The 23,196-nt window shown below is 48.4% G+C and overlaps 1 protein-coding gene across 4 annotated transcripts in view; it reads right to left on the bottom strand.

Annotated features, from left to right (window-relative positions):
* The window catches only part of LOC147890666 (uncharacterized), a 65,318-nt gene that overhangs the window by 7,336 nt on the left and 34,786 nt on the right, over window positions 1–23,196 (bottom strand). For 2 of the 4 annotated variants that reach the window (XM_087390887.1, XM_087390886.1), the window contains exon 5: window positions 13,102–13,182. The exons of the other annotated variants lie outside the window; for them this stretch is intronic. In XM_087390887.1, the coding sequence (XP_087247013.1) occupies window positions 13,102–13,182 (81 nt within the window). The remainder of the gene's footprint in view (window positions 1–13,101; window positions 13,183–23,196) is intronic. 4 annotated transcript variants of the gene reach the window in all.

Below are 23,196 nucleotides of genomic sequence, written 5' to 3'. Positions count from 1 at the left end.
CTTAATGCAGTAATGTGTGCCAACTATGTGCTGAATAGATCACCTACACGGTCATTGAAGACTATTACACCTTATGAAGCATGGAAAGGCAGGAAGCCTTCACTTTCACCCATGAAAGTTTTTGGGTCTCTTGCATATGTTCATGTACCATCTCAGCTGAGACATAAGCTTGATGACAAGGCAATCAAATGCATATTCATTGGTTACAGCCAGGAGAGCAGAGGGTGAGCAGAGGGTATAGGTTATATCAACCAAATACTGTTAAGATTATTGTCAGTAGAGATGTGATCTTTGCTGAACATTCAGCTTCTCCTCTTGTGGACTGCAAAGCAAAGCCAGATGTTGACATGTTTGATGCCTTTGAATCTTGGTTACCTCTGCCATCATCAGAAGAGGATTTTGACCAGCAACATGAGCCTCCTGCAGGCCCTCCACTAAGCAATAATCAGCCTCAACCTCATGCTGATTTGCAGGTTTCTCTTCTGGCACAAAATGATCCCACTACTCATGATGCAGTCATTGAAGAAAGAGCTGTCAATAGACAGCGAAGGCAAGTTCCCAGATGGCTTCTTGATACATTGAGGGACAGCAAAGAAGATCAGCCTTTTGCTGACCGGACAAGATCACGAAATAGACAGCATGGTCACTTTCTTGAGTTTGCCCTTCTTGCTACAGCTTGCAATGAAGAGCCTTTGTGCCATAAAGATGCTTTTGACAGCAAAGAGTGGATGGATGCAATGAAAGCTGAGTTACAATCTATTGCCAAAAATGACACATGGGAATTAGTAGATCTCCCACCTGGCAAGCATGCCATTGGAACACGGTGGGTCTACAAATTAAAAAGGAAATCTGATGGCAGCATAGATCGATACAAAGCCCGTCTTGTTGCAAAAGAGTATGCCCAACAACAAGGCATTGACTTTGAGGAGACATTTGCTCCCACATCCAGGATTACTACCATTCGATGTGTCATTGCCATTGCAGCCCATCATCATTGGCAAGTGCACCAACTTGACATCAAGACCGATTTTCTTCATGGGGATCTGAAGGAAGAAGTCTATGTCACACAACCTCCTGGCTTTGAGGTTGTTAATTCTGAAAATAAGGTATGCCGGCTTAGAAAAGCCCTTTATGGTTTGAAGTAGGCACCCAGGGCATGGTATGCCAAAATTCATGCACACTTACTATCCCTTGGTTTTCAGAATAGTCCCACAGAACCCACTCTTTATGTCCGTGGGATGATATGCTCATCACGGACCCAGATACTCAGCAAATTGCAGCTTTCAAGGCTGCTTTGCAGCAAATTTCTGACATGTCAGACATGGGACGGCTCCATTATTATTTGGGCATTCAGTTTGCTCATGTTGAGGGGGGTATCATGATGTCTCAGTCCAAGTATACTGGACAGCTCCTTGATCGTTTTCAGTTTGAGGATTGCAAGCCAATCTCTACTCCAGTGGACCCTGGCTTCAAATTCTCAGCTCATGATGGGAGCCCACCATGTGATATCACTCTTTATCAGCAGGCTGTTGGATGCCTTATTTATTTATGTCACACCAGACCTGACTTGCAGTATGCAGTATCTCAGCTCAGCAGATTCATGCACATGCCCAGTTCACAGCATTGGCAGGCAGTGAAAAGAGTCTTCAGATATCTCAGAGGCACTCATGATTTAGCCCTCTTCTATGGTGATCAGGGTTCACTTACCATGCATGCTTACACGGAGAGTGACTGGGCAGGATGTTCTGACACCAGAGTGTCACATACTGGCAATTGTTTTTTGCTTGGCAATTCATGTATCTCTTGGCTCAGCAAGAAGCAACCGACAGTTGCCACGTCTAGCTATGAGGCTGAGTACAGGGCAGCTTTCACCGCTATAGTAGAGTGTTTGGCTTCGACAGTTACTTACAGATCTTGGTATTTGCCAGACATCCTCCACTATTGTCTACACTGACAGCCAGAGTGCTTTGGCCATTGCGCGTAACCGAGTGTTTCATGCGCGTACCAAGCATATTGAAGTTCACTATCATTATGTTCGAGAGCGGTTGTCAGCAGGAGACATAGAGTTGTCCTATCTTCCCACAGAGGACAACATCGCAGATATGTTTACAAAGCCACTTCCTCGTCCCAAGTTCGAAGTCTTCCGACAGGCTTTACACTTGGTTCCCTTTGTTACATGATCTGACATTCCTTGTACATTCATACGTGGCTATATCCTTTTGGATGAACATGTGCCACCATGACCAGAAACTACCAGGTATTCTGAGACGTTTCCAGAGTACTTCAGCCCATCCCATGGAGGGGGGTTTGTAGGCCATCTTCTGGTGGTTCTAGTGATGCCGTACAAGCCATGGTATGTGCCTTGTAGGCATAAGTGTAGGCACTTATAGTGTTAGTGCCTTTTAGGCTACATAGGACACTTAGTCCTATGTGACACCTAGGACACTTAGTCCTAGGTCTAGGTACAAGTACTTTGTACTTGTGTGTTTTTTATCTATCTAAGACTTTGACGTGACGGCTGTTCTACTTCGACTCCTTCGTACCCGCACTCTCTCTCTCTTCTCATCGTACCTACACAAGTGATGCCCTGATCGTGAGCCTTGTTTTCACAAAATTGCAGTTCCTAGAGCATCACTGGACACTTTACCATAAATAGCAAATTTGAACAAGAATTATAGTGTCAGATCACAACCTATATATGATGTCATTTTCCTGTTTGAAGGTCTTGCAGTTGATGTTGCTTGAACTTCCTATCCCTAGTAGTAGAGTTCTCTGCCTATCTCCTCTTTCAGATCGGTTTCCTATGGCATGCTCATGAGTTGAGATGTCGTATATTCAGTGAGATGTATACAGTCATTTATAAAAAAACAGCAAACACTTTGCATCAAATTTGCTTAGTTGGGAAGGATTGTCCTCTTTTCCAGCTTAAGGTCAGTTTGTATCTTCCATTGTAAATCAAATCTACTTCATTCTACGGGAATTCAGCTTAAAATTTGTTTAGTCATATATGTTGCAAATTGTGCTTATTTTGCTCCGAGACAATACCTATGCCGAGTCTGCTACCAAGATCATCTTCACTGAACAATATTATAGGAGCCAAACCATAGAGTGCATTATTTGCAACTCACCACCCAACCATAGAGCAATCTAATCACCCCCAAACACCAGAGTCCAAAGGGAAGAAATATGGCTGTTGGCCCTCGAGTCAGGCCAACAGGCAGACTTACCAACATAGGTGCAAGAGCGGGTGGCGCCCGTGATTGGCGATCAGGCAAAGCAGATCATTAGATAACTTCTGGATGGTGAGCATCAGCAACAGGAAACGGTAAGCCCACATCTAAAGCAAAGGCAACCTAGAACTAAGGGCGGTAGACCAATAGCGAGCAACAGTCTAGCGATCCGAGAGTGCCAGTTATTGAAGTCGATTCTACAGTAGTCTTAGTAGAAGAAGCGTTGTAACAGGAAACAGAATAGGAAAGTGACATTGTGGTGCACGCTCTCTCTCTCTCACCTGGCTTGCTAAGTTAGGAGTTTGCTATTGAGTGCTTAGTTCAAGCCAAGGCGGCTTGGCTGTAACAGACTTCTCTAATACAAATGTGGCTTTTACTTCAACTTGTGCATATGGTTTTGTTCTATCTGTTCAACTGTTAATAACTTGATCCCCTGTCATCATATGGTTTCCCCTTCAACAGCAACCTCGACCTCTGAGTTGTTTTGCTGGCATTTGCTTTCATCACACTCAAGCACACACGTACACGACTCACCAAGGACTGCAAGAGCGAGCATGTTCGTTCGAGCACTGCACAGGGTTGGGTTAACAGTTCATGAGCAATGTACACCGAGCACCTGTAAGTTAACCATTGGGGAGTGAGAAAACCAAAGCGTCAACATTTGGTGATCCTGCTTGGGAATGGTCAATTGAATTTGAGTTGACGTGCTGTTTAGTTAGGGGAATTGAGTAAAAGTGAGTACAGCAAGCCTAGGATCGAGTGCATAGTCATTGAGACAAAGAAAGATAAGCTCGAGTCCGACCTGAAAAAGGCATTGAAGGAATTGGGCATTCGAGGGACGTCAGGCAGTAATGAAAAATGGTGCAATAAGTATTCTAGGAATGGACACTTGGAAGAAGATTGCAGAACCAAGGATTGCAACACCTGTACTAAGTTTGGGCATGATGATTCTGATTGTTGGTTCAATGGCGAGAATCGCCAAGTGTAACCAGCCTTCGGGATCTCCAAAGGGCAGTGAACAGATAATAACCAGCAAATATTCAATTTCCATCCACTTAGAACCTTCCATAGCAAATCAAAAAAACTTAGAACACAACACCTGAGAGCTAGATTGCCCCCGTCCTACGGACACCAGATTGGCCCTAAAGTTGGTGCCGCTTTTGGTATTTATTCAGAAGGCATTCAAATACAAGAAAGGCACTGTTGTGCTTCAGCCCAAAGACAGGCAACTGAATAATCCATTCACAGGCACTTCCGTCATGCTATGCAATCACAAAAAGGCATCCCAGTCCAGTGCAACATCCCATGGCAGCCCTTCTTACGATTTTAACTGAGGGTTCTAACCTGGCAGCTCTGATACGCACTAGGGGAATCCTGGCAGGAGAGAAATCAACCAAATCTGTCCTGGCAGCTTTGATATCCATGAAGGGAGTCCTGGCAAGACAGAAACCAGCAAAACCACCAACACTGGCTGTTCCTCGCAAACAGAATGGCTAGCTGCAACAAAACAATAGGATCTCAAGGTTCTAGGGTAGTAGGAAAGCTTCCTGAAAGCAATCAACTGATCGGAAGGCTTGGGAAACCATGGAAGAGCAACAAGCATGATAATGAATCTCCCTGATCCAATTCTCTGGCACTTTGGCAGGTAGCAAAAGCAACCCTGAAAACCTGATGAAGGAAAATTCAAGCCTGAAGGTTTGCTGGAGAAAATCGCCAACCCTGGAAACCTGGATGGACCTGGCAGATGAGAAAACCTGAAGGCGACTTGCTAGAGGATGCCGGAGCAGCCCAGATAGGTGCAAAATTGGAAGCGACTGACCAGAAGAGCTCCCTGGCAAAATGCGAACTAAATGAGCTCAAACCGAAGTTGGCTCAAGCTGAAATGTCTCTAGGTAGAGCTGCAACAACTGAGGTGAATCTGCCAGTTCACCCTCCTCCATCCACTTTGCATCAATAGCTGGATAAATTCTGAATTTGACCAGATAGCGGCGGATAACTCTATCTTTTACCTTGCGTTCCTTGTGTGCCAAAATCTGTTCCGGAACCAAGATTTCATTTAATTCTTCAACTTCAGGCTGTTCTTTAGGAGGCATATCCTCTGGCACATCTCCCTGAAACAGTTTCAAAAGACTGCATGGAACACATTGTGAATCTTCCAATGATCCGGTAGCTTCAACTTGTAAGCTACGTCATTGATCTTTTGGAAGATCTGAAAGGGACCATAGTACTGTGACATGAAGTTGGGATTAATAAAACTTCATGCACCTCTTCGCTTCCTACTGCTTGCAGACAGAGATCTTTATCATTGGAAAAGGGAAAACAAAAGAGAACCTTTCATGCTAAGAGACCATACCACACATTTTTCCCTTTCTCCCCTTAGATGAGAATGAAGATTGTAACATCCCAAGTGATGTTGTACTCTAGCATAGGAAGAAGGAAAGGATTAGCGGAGGCCATAATCTCACCAAGCCGGTCTGCACCAAAGAGAAGAGCAATACGTTGTTGAAAGAAGATCTTGTGGCTCAATATGACATGAACTGATATATATCTGAAGGGTCTGATTGGGTCGGATGGGTAAGTTCCGGGAGACATTGCACATCCTTCATAGATACCTCTACAAGTAGCTCAAAACACTCTGTAAACTGTCATCATGACACAGAGACCTGTAACTTCTAGCAAAGACATGATATCAAATATTCAGTCACATATGTAGACGTGCCTTGAAATGGGCTTCGCGTTGATATAAGTTTTGTAAGAAACAGAGAAGCGGTTGAAAAGTTATGGACATTTTACTAGAAGGGGGTAAAAACTATCTTGAAAATAAACAGTCACACATAGAGAGTCAGACATTTTTTGTCTAAGATCTGATACAGAATCTACATACAAAGGTTGATGCACCTTAAAGAGAGCTTCGTGCTGATATAAGTTTCGTTAAATCAAAGCACTGAACAGAAAGTTATGAGCAGTCCATTGATTCACCTGCATCATACATAGTAAGCTTCAGCCCTGGCTCCATGGGATTGGAAATAGGCTTACAATCATGCATGTTGAACCTATTCAAGAGCTTCTGCACATACTTGGATTGAGACATAACGATGCCACGCTTGTCTTGTATAAACTGGATCCCCAAATAAAAATTTCACATGCCCAAAGCTGTCATGTCAAATTCAGCTTTCAACTTAGCTTTGAAATCTGCAATTATATCCTCATTTGACCCTGTAAGTAGCATGTCATCTACATAAAGAATGATGACCAAAATGTCCCCCCATCCTTCTTGATGTAGAGGGTGCTTTCCGTGGGACTATTATGTAACCCCTTACTTGCCAGGAATTTATCAATCTTGGCATACCATGCACGTGGAGCTTGTTTCAGCCCATATAAAGCTTTGTTAAGCTTGCAAACCTAAAGTGCATAGCTAGAAAGTTCAAATCTAGGAGGTTGTTTGACATAAACCTCTTCTTGCAAGTCCCCATTAAGAAAAGCTGTTTTTATGTCCAACTGTTGGACATTCCAAACAAAATTTGCAGCCATTGCAATAACTGACCGTATGGTGGTCATCCGGGATGTAGGAGCAAAAGTCTCCTCATAATCTATGCCCTTCTTCTGTGCATAGCCTTTGGCAACCAGCCTTACCCAAGTGTAGTTGGTGAAGTCATCTATGAATGTAACATAATAAAGATAACCCCCAAAAGCAGGTGTCCTCATGGGACCACAAACATCACTGTGAATAAGCTGTAATTTGCGTGTAGCTTTCACTGCACCATCCTTCTTGAAAGAAAATCTATGCATCTTGCCAAGGATGTAACCCTCATATGCATGAGGAGGAGGTGACTCTAAAGGAGGCAATGCATCAACCATATCATGCCTCTGAAGTGTCATTAAGCTGCCATAGCTCATGTGCCCATACCTAGCATGCCATAACTCCGCATTCTGCATCGCAGCAGTGGGAGTGCTTACTGATAATGCAAGATCGGATCTTTTCTCATATAATCAAGCTGAAAAAGACCCCAATACAAAGTGCTAGACAACATCAAAGCATAGTCATTCTCTTTGTCTCTGACTGCACACTTATAATCATCAAATACAACCCGAAATCCTCCTCTATTAAGAGAGGACACTGAAAGCAAATTCTTCTTTATGCCTGGCACATAGAGTACATCTGAAATTCTGAGATTTGTGCCATCAGTGGATGTGAGAATAATGTCCCCCACTCCACACATTGAATAAGAAGAATTATTTGCACAAGTCACCTTCTTTTTAGTAGGTGGAGGATGCAGAGATGCAAAAAGGCTCTTCTTAGAAATGATGTGCTATGAAGCACCACTATCAAAATACCAAGTATTCAGTGTCTCATTGACACTGAGAGAGCATGCATCTTTTAAAGGATCATCACTGCAAGTCAAGAAAGCATAAGAATCATCATCATTAGTGGTTGTAGCATATGAACTACCCACTGAAAAATCAGAAGTGCAAGACAAAAAGGCATAGTGCTCTTCCACAAAGTTGGCTGTAATATCTCCCCCATCATGAGAATGAGGAGCTGATGCATCTGACACAGCCATACCTAAATCCCTTTTCTTCTCTTTAGCTATGCGCTTCTTGCATTCTCTAATATAATGACCTCGCTTCTTGCAGTAGTGACAAATGCCCTTCTTTTTTTGCTTATCTGCATCACCCTTAGCCTTATAAGAGGGCTGTCCTGAATGAGCTTTATGCTGATGTGCGGGCTGATTGGCATGTTGCTTTTGCTGCCCCTTTGCCTTGGGCTTGAACTTGGAAAGCATGGCATGCTCACCAGCCCGGGTTGCCATATTTCTCCGTGTCTGCTCCTCTTGCAAGAGAAGTCTTACCAACTCGTGAAAGGGGAGAGGATTACTGCCCCCTCAATGACAAATTCAGCGAGGTATGGAAACCAAGATAGGACTCAGGAAGAGAATTCAGAGTGGTGGTAATCATCTCTGAATCCGGAATGACTTCATCAATATTCAGCAATTGCTCCCTCAAATCCTAAAGCTTTGTGAGGTGAGAATTCATGGAATCTCCCTCATCCATATGCGTATGAGAAAGCTCTCGCTTCAGAAAGGAAACTCTAGCATCATTTCTTGCTATAAACATACTCTCTAGTATCTCCCAAGCTGCCTTTGATGTCTTGCATGACTGAACGTGAGGTATAATGAACCTCTTGACAGAGAGAGAAATCACTGATAGAGCTTGTGCATCTCTAGAATCCCATCTTTTCTGTTCTGCTGTGGGAGCTCCTGAAGCGACAGCTCCAACTACTTGTGCTGCATTTTGACCTCTACCCCTGCCTCCAGCTGTAGGAGTGACAGGTGTGGCCACTATATCTAATCTTGCTTCATCTCCATTGACATAATCCCAAAGATGTCTGCCAACCAAGATGTTGCGAACCATAAAACTCCACAAGGAGTAGTTGGTGCCATCCAACATATCCTCCTGTGTGAGGACTCCCAACACCTCATTGGGGTTATTCTGAGCTATTTTTGCCAAATAAACTCAAAAAACACAGCAAACTGACCAAGTAAAATTCCTTTCTGGGATGCAAAATGCACAAGTAAAATTTGCCAAAGAAAATCTGCCCACAGTGACAAATACTGTCACAACCTATCAAAGGCTCAAAATGCACCACAATGTTCTGCGGAATGCCCAAAAAGTGGCAAAAGTCTGCAAATTGACGCGTACTGAGTCCAGAAATGCTTGTAAACTTCCAAAATGCTCTTTTGCCTGCAAAATTGCAACCCAAATGCAAAAGCCCAAATTTCTTATGGGAAATTGCATACAAAAGAGGGCAAATGGCCTGAAAGCCCCAAATGCTACACAATTTGCACTCTGCCTGCAAAAGCCCAAATTTCACTGTAAAATTGTAATGTAATGCAAAAGCCCCAAATTTCTTCAACACCTGCAAACCAACTGTAATGTCTGCCCACAAATACAGAATGCCCCAAATTCTTTGCAAGATCTAGACCAAACAATGACAATCTGCAAAAAATGCTTGCCAAAAAACCAACTGCAAGAATGCCTACAAGAATGAAACCTGCATAGAAGGCCCTGCAAAGGAAGTGTACGGACACCTTCAGCCTGCACTGAGCTGATAGTACGGAACTCAGCCTGCACCGAGCTGACAGTATGGAACTATCAGTGTACGATCAATGTACGGAATCCGTACATTGTATGAATGACTATATGACTGTACAGAAGTACAACGGAACTGACTGTGTGTTAGTCGTGCTGTTGTTCGGATTAAATGGCACACTATACGGGACGGACTGCAGGTGTACGGAGTACAAACAACGGCGCCACACGTGCAAGTATGGGATGCTACAGATCTGTACGGTGCAGGCAGTACGAACTGTCAGTCCGTACGTTGTACGTACGTCGTACGGCGCTGACAGAAGTGTACTGAGTACGGATGGCGCTATATGAAAGCTAATGCGATGGAAGTACGGACACATGTACGGAATCGTACAGTCGTACGGATTGTACGGACGGAAGTGTTGGAGCTGAAGTGCGGGAGCAGGGAGCAGGTCCAGGAAGGAGAGCTGCTTTTTTGATACCAAATGTGAGAAACAATGAGAGCAAGAGCAAGAGTGAGCAAGTAGAGAGTGAGTTGAACGTAGGTCACTGCCTAAGTGTACTGAATGAAGTAAAGTACAATGAAAGAGATGAGGGTTTTGTCACTTAAGTACAATGAAAGAGATGAGGGTTTTGTCTAAGTGACAAAACCCTATGTAATCACTAACCGTAGTTAGAGATTAGACCATGGTTAGGGAGAAAAACCTCTAAGAAAGAAAAGTGCCCCTAACCCACTTATTACATTACATTGGCCACTACCTAGAATATAATATTAATTCTAACAGATGAGTGTAAGGCTTTACGCCGTCAGCTTAGATTCAAAACCAAAAATAGTCTTTCGAGCGAACCAGAGACGCTACGTGAGTATCGCAGACTGGTACGTAGAAAGAAGCTAGATTTCGTTCGCCGAAACGAAGAGGAACTACTGAACATTTTGTTTAGTACAACTCTAAGGACTTTTGGCAGAGATTTCTAGAGGGAGGGTCCCCCCTCACCACTCACTCACACTTAGGTTTGGTATAATTTCGCACGCACACTATATGACATTGATCTTCAACCAGGGTAAAACCAAGGTTATGATCTTCAACACATCTTGAGCCATCATGTGCCAAGAGCAGTTCAGGTTTGATGGGTCACCTGTTGAGATAGTTTCATCATATACGTATCTTGGGGTTGTCTTCTCCGAACCCATCTTCACTATGAGACCTGCGATGCATGTCCATTTGGGCAAAGGATATGCTTCATTGGCCAGACTAGAGAGGCAATGCTTCCGCTCGCACTTTCAGGATCCACAAACCAAGGGGCTGCTTTTTGACTCCTTGGTCCACCCAACGGGGATGTATGGCACCCCTAGCTGGGGGCCAGACTTGTCGGATATAGAGTGGGCTCGTGTTGTGTGGCTACAGGTTCTCATGCTATCATGGATGATTCACGGTAAGCCATCCATTCCTCACAGATCATTCAGGCTGAGTTTGGGTCATCCCCATTACAGATACTGCATTTCAGGTTATCACATAACTGTACCGAGTCAGGGAGTATGGGGATTACACTTCCGGGCACAGCAGGCTACCATGGTTAGCATTGTCCTCCTCTATGGCTCTCTCAGCAAGAGGTGACCAGACATGCTGGTATACACACACAAAGAGATGGTTTGAGCAACTGGGGCTCCACATGGAGAGATGGTTTGCGGGACTAGGGCTCCACATGGACAGACTACCTCCATTCCAGGACAGTATGGACGCTCCGTTTTCTCCCCTCCTGTCACATGACGTCAACCAGGTCATTCGCAAGGATCTCTTATAGCTACACACATTCCGAACCTGGCTAGGACCAGCTTCTACAGGGATCACTACTTGCATATCACAGAGGAGGGGTTCATTGACCTACCCCTGCATCGGACAATTGCTACTATCACCCCTGTCAGTTGTGTCTCCAGTGAACATGAAGGGAAGATCCCCAAGCTTAATCTGTGCATCAACTAGCTAGTGAGTCTGCCGTGTCTCTCGCTCTAGACCTCAGTTCCATCATCTCCCTGCAGCCTACTAATCCATGCTATCTGGTTGGAAATACTCAGCGATCATGCTCTGAGTGGAGTCTGGCTGTACACCCTGATCTTGCCTATGTGCCGTAAGCAGATGCACTCTGTGTTGAACGGCCTCATGAATGAAAGTCTCCACGCATCTCTCATCTGGGTAAGACAAGAGCCTAAAGAGGGGTCCGACACCATCCCTAAAAAGACAATGGTAACTACCTCAGATCTCATAGAACACAGGGTATCTAAAAGCAAAGTGCTCTTCCAACTCGACCTCCTACCTATCACATAGAATACCGATGCGGCCCCTCTATGTATGTCCTCAACCCACCCACACTCAATGCGTTTTTGGAACAATGAGACACAGAACTGCCCCATCCTTATCCTCAATGAATTTTAGGGTTGGATCCGTTTGTAGCCTAGTGCGTCAATGAAGCCCTCTTCTAAAATTTGTAAGCGCTGTTCCACGTAAAATCTATCCATGTGGAGCCTAGACTCTCAAACCATCTACATGTACATGCATACCAATACCTCTGATTGCTCTCAACTATTAAGGTCATGCTTGAAGATAGGGCCAGCCATGGTAACCTACATCGGTCCCAAGGTATAAGAGTCCTAATCCCTACCTCGGTTTAAGTACATGATAGCCTAGAATGTTGCGTCAAGCTATAGTGGGGATGCTCTGAACTTAGCCAGAACTATGTGATGTGGGACGGATGGCTTACTGCGGATCATACGTGAAAGCAAGAGAGCCTGAAGTCCCTCCACTCGAGCCCAAGCTGCCTCTGGTAGGTCAGACCGCCAACAAGGACTGTCGTACTTAGCCCTCCAGGCAAACCAAGGAGTCCAAGAGAAGAGACTTGGTTGGGGTTTCAGAAGTGAGAGTGAAAGCACTACCGCTCAAGCCTCGCAAGTGCGGCGTACCCCTTGCTCAATCGGGCCTCCATCGCTAGTCGCATCGTGGAAATCGGACCATAGAAAAGAATCCCCAAGTATGTATAGGATGCAATGACCTCGATTGGTAACCGGTCCAGCATGAACTACTCTCTGTGCAGGGCTGCTCGGGATGTGTTGAAGATCATGACCATGGTTTTACCAAGGTTGATCTTCACGTCATGTGTCTCACAAAAGATATGAAGTAAATTTAAGTGTCGTTGGAGGCCCTCTTCTAAGGATGAGAGTAAGACCATATCATCTACATATAGGAGGATCTGAATCAAGGAGCCACCAGGAAGTGTGACATTCTGCCCAAAGACTTGAGTTGAGACTCAGCCATTCAATAATCTGTATTTCCAACAGCTTTCCCTTTTGTTTACTTTGTACCACGAAAGAACAAGAAAAGAGACTGGGGAAAGGCAAAGTGCTTCCAATCTTAGTCTCCTCCTTGTGGCATTGTGGACTCTAGCTCTTTTTATTCAATAGGATTTTACATAATTGTGGGCTCCTAATCATCAAGTTTTTAGGTTTGCAAGTTTCTGCAATAATTGGATTATCAGAGTGTTCTTACATTATGCTCAGATATGCACGCTTTAAACATCCTTCAATTTTGATACAAGAAGTATTGAGAACAGGGTGAGATTCAGAAAAAAGATCCACAACCAACCATCTTATTTCACCTTGACTCTGTTTTTCCCAAGAGCCGACAATCTTTAATCTCTTTTTTAAAAATATAATTTAAGGTGAAAGAGCTACACAAAGACTTCACCTCAAGCAAACATTTGTCTTTGACGGCGAAGAAAATACCCTTACTTTTCAGACTTTGATTCAGAAGCCTGGACTGCAGCTGCTCTTTGTTATCTCGATAGGGCCAGCACACAGAGTCGCTATGTTCTGCAATCATACGCAGATATTGCCACATGTAGAGTAAGGGCAAAAGGGAATTCACCTTATATTGCCCTATGGCACCAAAAATAAGCAGCATTTTATCTACAAAAGAGAGAATTGGCTTCAAGGAGGCCTCATTACAACAAAATGAGGCACCCACGTCGCACCCAGGAAAAGATAGAAGATTTACAGGCTTACGGACATATTATGTGCAAGCAGAGTCTGGGAATGGCAGAGAATCGCTCACAATTTCAGTGTAGAATTCCCACAAAGAACCATCCAACTGAGATATGTTGGTACAAGCTTGCGGCTCCTGCGAGCCTCCCCTCCCCCCCCCCGCTAGCTCTACCTCCCCCCCCTAGCTCCTCCTCCTCGCCTCGACCACCCCCACCCCCTGCCTCTCCGCCCTCACCCCCCCTCACCCGCCGCCTCACCTCGCCGCGCCCCTTGCCTCCGCTCTCACCCCCCCTCGCCCCCCTCCGCCCCCCCCTCCTTCTCAGCCCCACTTCCAGATGCATCCCCATCCCCCTCCCCCCGTCTCTCTCGACTCTCCTGCAGAGTTAGCTGCACCGACGGCTTCCCAGCCGAGGGCAGCCCCCGTTCCTCCTCCTCCACCTCCTCCGCTAGTCGCTTCCGTGGAGTCTGAGTCGCCTACCCCCCAGCCTCCTCCCCCCCCCCTCCACTGGCAGGACACCTGGAGTCTACACCACCACTGGAGCAGGCTTCCCTATCCGCTAGCCCCTCAGTGGCAGACTCTGATGGGTCTTAGCTTCAGGAGAGAGAGCTTCCTCGAGACTTTTACAGATCTGGCCCCTCGGACTACTTGGATGTGGCCGACCTCGGGACCTTCCCGGCTTGTCTCGACATCAGTATCTTCCTGCTCCGCAAAGGGGCGGATGGGAAGATTGCCGCCTTGGCCCCTAGGGATGGCCCCAGCTTTGCTTTCACGTTCCTCAGCGACGGCACCGAGACCTGGACAGACGACTCGGTCTGGGAGGCTCCCAGAGAGCAGACGCACGCCCAAGTTTGCTCCTGGATAGGCCTGTCCGCGGTGGGCAGCTTCTCGAGACTCAGTGGTCCGAGGGCGATGTGCGCCTGCGGTGGCGTTGCGCCGCCAAACGCTTCCGACTGATTGTGATCCTCAGGCCTCCCCTGTCATGGCCCCTCCCCCAGGATGTCAGAGCCTGGTCCCCTCAGAAACTCCGAGCCTTCTACGGGATGACTACTTCAGAGATCTCGAGCTGGCTCGAGAAAGCATTTGCTCATGGCACCAAAGGCCTCTCGCCTTTGCTGAAGGTGCTGAAGAATGGGCAGGACGACCCCGCCTCCCCCTCCAAACCTTCTCATAAGCGGCAGCGCCTCCACTCCGAAATGTCAGCTTCTTCATCGACTTCGACCGCGAGCAGACAGTTGTTCGCAGCCTCCCATTCCTCACCATGAGCCTACACCTCGTATCCTGGAATGTGAACAGGTTTCACTCTTCTGGCACCCGTGGTCCCAGGAAGCTCATTTTGCGACAGGAACTTCAGCCAGCAGTGATTGGTCATTTGGATGTACTTCTGCTCCAGGAGCACAAGCTTTCTGCGGCTCATTCCCGTAGCTGCGGGAAGGTTCTCCTTGGACGTTCCCACACTTATTGGGAGCCCTCGATCGGCGCACAGGGGAGGAGTGGAGGTGTCTGTACTTCCGTGTGCGAGCAGTTAGCCCAGGGAGTTTTCGGTCATGGCACGTTGATCCCAGGCCGGGCCCTTTGGGTAGGCCTGGAACTGGAGGGTTCCAAAATAGGAATCCTCAACATTTATGCTCCCACAGACCTTCGGTGCAGAGCCACCTTCTGGAGGACACTTACAGGGATTCTTCCAGACATGGATTCCTGGATTGTTGGAGGTGACTTCAACAATCTGGAGACCTTGGAGGACCAGCAGGGCAGAGGTCCGGAGTTTACAGGTATGGCTCAGGCAGAGCAGTCTGCTTGGGACTCTTTCATCTTCGCGACAGGAGGTAGGAACAGTTGGAGAGACCCGTCCTTCCAGCGTTGGCACGAGAGCCTGGACTTCTCGTGGGGCTTCCGCAGGGAAGGAGGCAGACTCCTGGAGAGGCTGGATAGATTTTATGTCAGTGATTGGGCCATTAGCAGAGGCGGTCAGGCGGGTATAGTTCCAGGGACGACACTTTCCGACCATGCGCCTGTGCTCCTATCATTAGACTCGGCAGCCCAGGCCCTTCCCCCCCGTTCATGCCGGATTCCCGACTCCATTTTCTCGAGGGTGGACGTGCGCAGCAGTATCTGCAGTCTATGGGACAGAGATTGGGGCGAGTGCGTGGATCTGGTTGATTCGGTGGCGCAGGCTTTGCAGGAGTCCAGCCAGATTTGCCAGCTTGCAGCCCTACAGGTTCGATAGGAGTGGTGGGGCAGAGAGAGAGCTCTTCGGAGGGACCTCGCCTCCATTCAGCGACTCCAGCAGGCAGCCCCGGGCTCGGAGGAGCTTCGGATCCAGGCCCTTCGAGCCAGAGCCCTTCTTGAGGAGACCCTCCAGCGCCGGTCAGAGTTTTCCTATCACGCCTCTCTCTCCTTCTGGGCTCGGAAGGGTGACCTAATGAGCAAGGAGTTCTTCAGGACGCATGGCCAGAGAGCAGCAGGTGATCAGCTCCGGAGTCTCAGGACAGCAGAGGGGCACATTGTTACGGATCCGGGTAAGGTCTTGGGGTTGGCTACCGACTTCTATAGGACTCTTTTCCAGCAGGAGCCGCTTGCCCCTCGCACTCGACGCTCCCGGGAGGAGGTGTGGAGGCACATTCCATCCCTGGTCCAGCCCAGCATGCAGGCGACGTTGTTGGCACCGTTCACTACGGACGAGATGTTGAAGGCCTTGATGGCCATCGACGGGCAGAAGTGCCCGGGCGAGGATGGGCTATCCCGGGCATTCTTCACCTCCTTCTGGGATCAGATCCATCAGCCCCTCCTAGCAGCTCTTCAGAGGATTTTCAGCAGCGGTTATATGCCAGAGAGCCTCTCCTCAGGATGATTTGCCTCATCCCGAAGGGAGGAGATAGACAGGAGATCCGTCAGTGGCGCCCGATCACCCTACTTACCACTGCTTACAAAATCCTTGCCAAGATGATCAGCGCCAGAGTTCGGCCTCTACTTCCAGACCTCATTCATGACACTCAGACAGGCTTTGCCCAGGATCGCAGTATCCTGGATAATGTCTTCACCTTCTCAGAGGCAGCGGAGTGGGCTCAGCACAGTGGGTCACACCTAGCCATCCTACTTCTCGACTTTGAGAAGGCCTACGATCGAGTGGACTGGTCCTTTCTGGAGGGGACTCTGGAGCGACTAGGTTTCCCAGTAGGATGGATTCAGGGTATTTCAGCGTTGTACAGGACAGCTTCTAGCAGGGTCATCATTGGCGGCAGGATGGGCGCTGAGGCTATGACATACTACCTTCGGGCGAGATCTACTGGGCTCAGGGGTGTTCGCCTCCCACTCCGGGAGGACACGGAGCTCCTGGACTCGGAGTATGCGGATGACACAGCACTGTATGTCCAGGATAATGAGATGATGCTGGAGAGGGTGAGGATGGCCCTACAGATCTTCTGTTCGGCTGCCGGTGCGAAAATCAACTGGAACAAATCAGTTGGTTTTCTCACAGACCCCGGGGCGTGCTCTCAGTGGGGGAGGTTTTTGGGTTTCAGGTGCATTCCGCGGGGACAGACAGCTAGATATCTTGGTTTTCAGGTCGGTCTGGATATCACACCAGCTCAGCAGTTTCTCACGGTGCTAGATTCCATCCGACGGAAGCTGGCTTTCTAGAGCACTGCTAAGATCTCCCTTGCAGGTCGTGCCCTGGTAGTCAACCAGGTCCTCCTAGCCACGGCCTGGTATGTGGCTTCCTGTTGGTGTTTCTCGAGATCCAGCGTGGCACAGCTTAGGAGGTTGGTTCGGAACTTCCTTTGGTCCGGGGAGGATGGCCTCAGAGATACCAGAGCCAGGGTTGCTTGGCAGACAATCATTCTTCCGCAGGCCGAGGGAGGCCTGGGGGTCATCGATCCAGAGCTTCAGAGTCAGGCCTATTAGGCAAGCTAGTCATCCGCGGTTTGACCCCGGGGGGGCAAACGTGGAAGATGTTACTTCAGCAGGGGGTCGGCTCTTGTGTCCCGCGCCGAGGTGGAGAGTGGCTTCCGTCCCTCAGGTGGATCTTCACTTCCGCCCCGCTCACTCAGCCCCGTTCCCCACTCATTCGTAGCCTCCTCATGGTGTGGAGGCGGCTCCGCCTCAGTCTCATCCAGTCCCCTCCTAGCTGTCAGGAGGAGATCGATCGCCAGCCGCTTATCTAGAACGATCAGGTCAGAGATGCCAAGGGCCTTCAGTTGGGGGAGAGATCACACATCAGGTGGGACGGCTGGATGCGGGGGCCAGCCCGGTCCCTTCGAGTTTGGAGGGACACGTACAGACATTTGGAGACGGCTGATCTTGCAAACGCAACTGGAGGTGCCCGTGGAGCCCAGGCGAGACGTACGGAGATCGACGGCGCGATTCCAGCTGATTGGTTGGTCCCACCTGAGCTTCAGATCCTCATGCCAGGTGATGACCGTTGGCTAGGACAGTTCACCCCCCGTGGCATCCCACTGGTGGTCGCAGGGCGGATGGACGACTCCTCTGTTTCCTTCTTCGCGGTTTTGGGGGATGGGCGACTCAGTAGAGAGGATGTACTCATCGACCCCCTACTCCCATGGCAGAGGATTCGGGTCGTAGGCCTTGTGGGGAAGGTTTGGCGGACCAACCCTTGCATAGAGCGGGATCAGCTGCAGCTTTGGCGTCTCTCGCTCTGGGAGGGGCGGGCCTTGTCAGAGCTTGATTGGGACCCAGGAGAGTGGAGATGGCCAAAGATTGCGACAGGTCAGGGGCCGACCTCCTTCTTTGCCTACAGCACGACTTTGGGCAGGCGAGTTCTAGGGAGGATGCAGAGCCGCCCTCCCACCCAGCGGCCCAGTTGGTATGCACAGGGTATTTCCACGTTCTTTTTGCAGGCCTTCTGGAAGGCCTTGTGGGAGAGCTGGCGGCCGCGGAAGATCTCCTACTTCCTGTGGCTTCTTGCCCACAAAGGTCTTCCAGTGGGGAGCTGGTTGAGGCAGATTGGACAGGACGGACGTTGCCAGATCTGTCATGAGGACGAGGAGTCACCAAAACACTGCCTATGGAGTTGCACTCGCGCCCAGGAAGTGTGGAGGTGGACTTTCGGGATCCTTACTCGCGCAGCACCGGAGCTAGGATTGCTCACTTGGGGCGCGTTCTGCTGGTGCAGCACCGCACCTGGTTTTCATCATTTATTCGAGACCTGTCAGCAGGACCCCACATTCCTTATTACACAGGGGACGTGGGGGCCGCTCGAGAGCATCCTGCAGCACCTGGCAGAGGCCGGCACAAGAGCTCAGGAGAGGTAGCCAGTCTGGGAGATTATCAGCAGCATCGCAGGTTGGCACATCTGGACCTCGCGCTGCGTGCAGATCCTCGGTGGCACCTCCTTATCGACTGCCCAGATCATGACTGACATCTGGAGTGAGATTATACATACCCTCAGAGGCCAGTGGGACCAGAGACAGGGGGACTCCCGGGCCGGTCGGAAGAAGCGGAGACGCTTCCTCCGGGTTTGGGACACACAGGGCCTCTTCTTCGAGCAGGCTTCGCAGGGCCTTCGGTGGCGCTACTCACCACCTCTCTGGCTGTTCATTCACACTCGCCTTATCCCTCCGTGAGAGAGAGCTTTACTTTTGTTATCTTTTTGGGCTGCGTCCGATTTGTGAATGCAACCCGTCAACTACAATGCTGACCTCTTGTATCTTGTTCTCGAAGTAATATAATTAGCACTGTTTTTTCCGTTAAAAAAAAAAGATATGTTGGTACAACTCAAATGCGCGTGCAAATCAGAGTCAAGCACCGCCGCGAAATCCAACAACAACCGGAGCGAATTTGGTCGCCATTGGCGCGAACGGAGCAAAAGCTGCCCAACAGAAGTTGGGTAATCTTCGTCTTGCTCACACTCTCTGTCCATGTTTCTTTTATCTTCCCCGAATCTTCCGTTTGGGTTTTCTATTTCTTTGGATTCGGATTCTTCGTCCGAATTTTTTGTTTGTTCTTCGGATCTTTCGTCTGGATCCCTTTGCTCCTCGTTTTCAGATTCTTCGTCTTCATTTTCTTCTTTTTCTGCAACATTCGCAACTAGATTCTCTCCTTCCTCCTCAAAATCCTCCATAACGACGTTTTCTATATCTACATAGTGCTGGGAGATTTGGTGGTATATCTTTGTATTCTTCCTCGGTTATACAAGAAAGGTTAAATGGTAATCGGCGATTGATTCTTCTTGAATCCAATTCATCCAGTCCAAGAATAGTGGCAATCTCCAGATTTCCTCTTAATTATTACAATTTTCCGACATTCATTCTCCAACAGTTGCATGTCCATGCCCACGTTTCTTTTTACTTATTAAATTTCAGACGAAACTCTGAAACCATACCTGTTAAACCAATGTTTGGAAACATCGGACTCCGGATTGGGGCAATCTAATTCTCTGAATTGGAATCAGGTCCATTGTCTTTTGGTTACTACGACTTCACGACTGCCATCCTCGTCGTGCAATAAATTCCACCAGTGCAACGTCTCGCTCTGTTTTGGCTTCACGGTCTAGCCAAATGTCTACAATCAGCAAACTTGATTGAGTCTTCGAAACCCACAAGATCGCCAGTGTTAACAGGGTTTAGCACTGCATGTTTGAACTCGAATTGAGTGGGTTGCATGGCAGGGGTTCAACATTACATAGCGATGCTGGTATGCACGGACTCACAGATGGTTTGTGAGACTAGGGTTCCACATCGATAGGATACCTCCTTTTCAGTACAGTTTAGATGCCCCTCCGGTACTCCCACCCACCATCCCGATCGGGCCACACACCAACCAGGTCATTCGAGAGGATCTCCTGCAGCTACACACCTTTAGGACCTGGTTGGAGCCGAGGGAGCTTCCAGTGAAGCTGAGTTTCTACAGAGATTACTGTCTTCGTATTTCGGAGGAGGGACTCATCACACCACCGGGGTACATTGAGCTTCATATGCCTCACTCACTACGGATCTCCATCGGACAGTTTCGGGTATCATCACACCGCCTCCGCATAGAGAGCGGCATTCCTAGGGAGCATCGCTTATGCATATTGTGCGACTGTCAGGAGGTTGAGTCGGAGGAGCATTTTATTTTCAGGTGCCCAGTGTACTATGAGATCCGAGGTCACTACCACTGCCTCTTCAGAAACAGCTCCGGGCTCCTTTCCAGATTCCTCGCCTACCCAGATCAGAGATGCCTCGCAGCCTTCATTCACGAGGGGGTCCGACACAGAGAGCACTTACTTAGGCGATGGGGCTTGGTCACATCATCAGACACCTCTCAGAGTAGGATCACAGAGTTCTTCCCATCGAGTGACATTGATCGCCCAATCTCTAGCTGCAGACGTGGCAGAGACCCCGACCCGACGACCGCAGCACGACACACGAGACATCGAGGGGACACACAGATCACTTAGGGGGACCTCCCGTCATTGTTTAGACCCGAGATACGTCCCACGGGAGTCACGGTGGCTCTGGTCTTGCGTCGAGCCTCGTCCAGGAGACCGAGACGCACGGCACTCCTTGACGGGTGCCAGCGTCCCATCGTCGGCTATACACCAGCCAAGGCAACATGACATATGGAGGATTCCGCTCCGCTCCAGTCCTTTACATTGTTACATCCACATGTATTTGATTATGTATGATCAGACTTAGGATTTAGCACGGGTGATGATGCTCGTTTCAATAGCTCCACCCTTACTATGATTTGTATCAGTTTTTCTTTCAGTCTCATAGACCCATCGGTCTTCCGAAGACTCTAATAAAATTTCTCTTTCTTTCTCTCTCTCTCTCTTTTTCTACGGTCAAAGAGATGATCAAGACTCAGGTTAGCTCAGCCAAGGAAGAGATGGCTATTGTGGCCAGCAATAAAATTAATAAAGCGGATGTCTATGCAGAACTTAAAGAGCAGGAAGCAGTAGTACATAACAAGAAAATACTACGCATTGGGGGGTTGCCCAAAGATTGCTCTGGCAGCTCTAGTGAGGATGTAGCTCTCACAGAAGATGAGAAAATAATGTGCCTCAAGAACAATATACCTAGAATGAAAACCACATTAGCTACATCGCTCAAAAGGGAACACAAGTGCAGGTTTATTTCAATGAAAGCATAGAGAGAGTCGATATCCTCTGACAGACGAATAAACTGAAGGGTACAAAGATATAGATATCTGAGGAGCTCACTCCGACTCAGCTCAAGCAAAGGAATAGTGAACTCACCAAAGTCAAGGACACGCGTAAAGCTGGAAAATGGGCAGTCTATCAAGATGGAATATCACTAAGCCGAGATTTCAAATCTAATCCTAAAGACCCTCAGTCTTAAATTGATGTGATGAAGCCCTTCCTGAAATAGGACTACACCTTAGAATTGTGCTTTACTAAGCTCAAGCTGAGTTGCCATGTGCACTCCTCAACCCTCTCTGGTTTATCCAGATGATGTAAGGATTTATGTTTTGCACATTGTCCCATAAGCCCGTGAGGATTTATGCGGATACCTCATTTTCAGTACAGTTTAGATGCCCCTCCGGTACTCCCACCCACCATCCCGATCGGGCAACACACCAACCAGGTCATTCGAGAGGATCTCCTACAACTACACACCTTTAGGACCTGGTTGGAGCCGAGGGAGCTTCCAGTGAAGCTGAGTTTCTACAGAGATTACTGTCTTCGTATTTCGGAGGAGGGATTCATCACACCACCGGGGTACACTGAGCTTCATATGCCTCACTCACTACGGATCTCCATCGGACAGTTTCGGGATCATCACACCACCTCCGCATAGAGAGCGGTAGAGCAGAGGGGATTCCTAGGGAGCATCGCTTATGCATATTGTGCGAATATCAGGGGGTTGAGTCGGAGGAGCATTTTATTTTCAGGCGCCCAGTGTACTACGAGATCCGAGGTCGCTACCACTGCCTCTTTAGAGACAGCTCCGGGCTCCTTTCCAGATTCCTTGCCTACCCAGATTAGAGATGCCTCGCGGCCTTCATTCATGAGGGGGTCCGACACAGAGAGTGCTTACTCAGGCGACGGGGCTTGGCCACGTCATCAGACACCTCTCAGAGCAGAATCACAGAGTTCTTCCCATCGAGTGACATTGATCGTCCAATCTCTAGCCGCAGACGTGACAGAGACCCCGACCTGACAACCGCAGCACAGCACACGAGACATCGAGGGGACACACATATCACTCTAGAGGACCTCCCGTCATTGTTTAGACACGGGATACGTCCCATGGGAGTCACGGTGGCTCTAGTCTTGCGTCGAGCCTCGTCCAAGAGACCGAGACGCACGGCACCCCTTGACGGGTGCCAGCGTCCCATCATCGGCTATGCACCAACCAGGGCGACATGACATACGGAGGATTCCACTCCGCTCCAGTCCTTTTCTTTTCATTGCTACATCCAGATGTATTTGATTATGTATGATCAGACTTAGGATTCAGCACGGGTGATGATGCTCGTTTCAATAGCTCCACCCTTACTGTGATTTGTATAAGGTTTTCTTTCAGTCTCATAGACCCATCAGTCTTTCGAAGACTCTAATAAATTTTCTTTCTTTCTTTCTTTTTTTATTTCTTTCTCTCATAGTGGCCTTTAGCCTTCGTCGCCCATACCCCCGTTGTACCTACGCCTTACATCAACTGTTATCAACTGTTGTCCGTACATGTGCCGTATTTGTGTCCCATATCTTTTTGAAGCGTAAGGGAACAACGCAGCTCAGATAGCCAGTAGCCGCCAGCCGCCAACCCCCCCAGTCTCGTCGTCAACAACAACAAACTGCCCCCCTAGTTTCTTCAAATAGCAAACTAACCCTAACCCCGAGTTGGGCTAAACCCCCAACCCAACCCGAGGGTTAGACTCAGCTA

The sequence above is a fragment of the Dipteris shenzhenensis genome, chromosome 19 (assembly GCF_047967505.1).
Source record: "Dipteris shenzhenensis isolate YYH24624 ecotype China chromosome 19, Dip_SZ_1.0, whole genome shotgun sequence".
NCBI classification, from domain to species: Eukaryota; Viridiplantae; Streptophyta; class Polypodiopsida; order Gleicheniales; family Dipteridaceae; genus Dipteris; species Dipteris shenzhenensis.
This window is presented reverse-complemented; position numbering and strand designations above follow the sequence as displayed.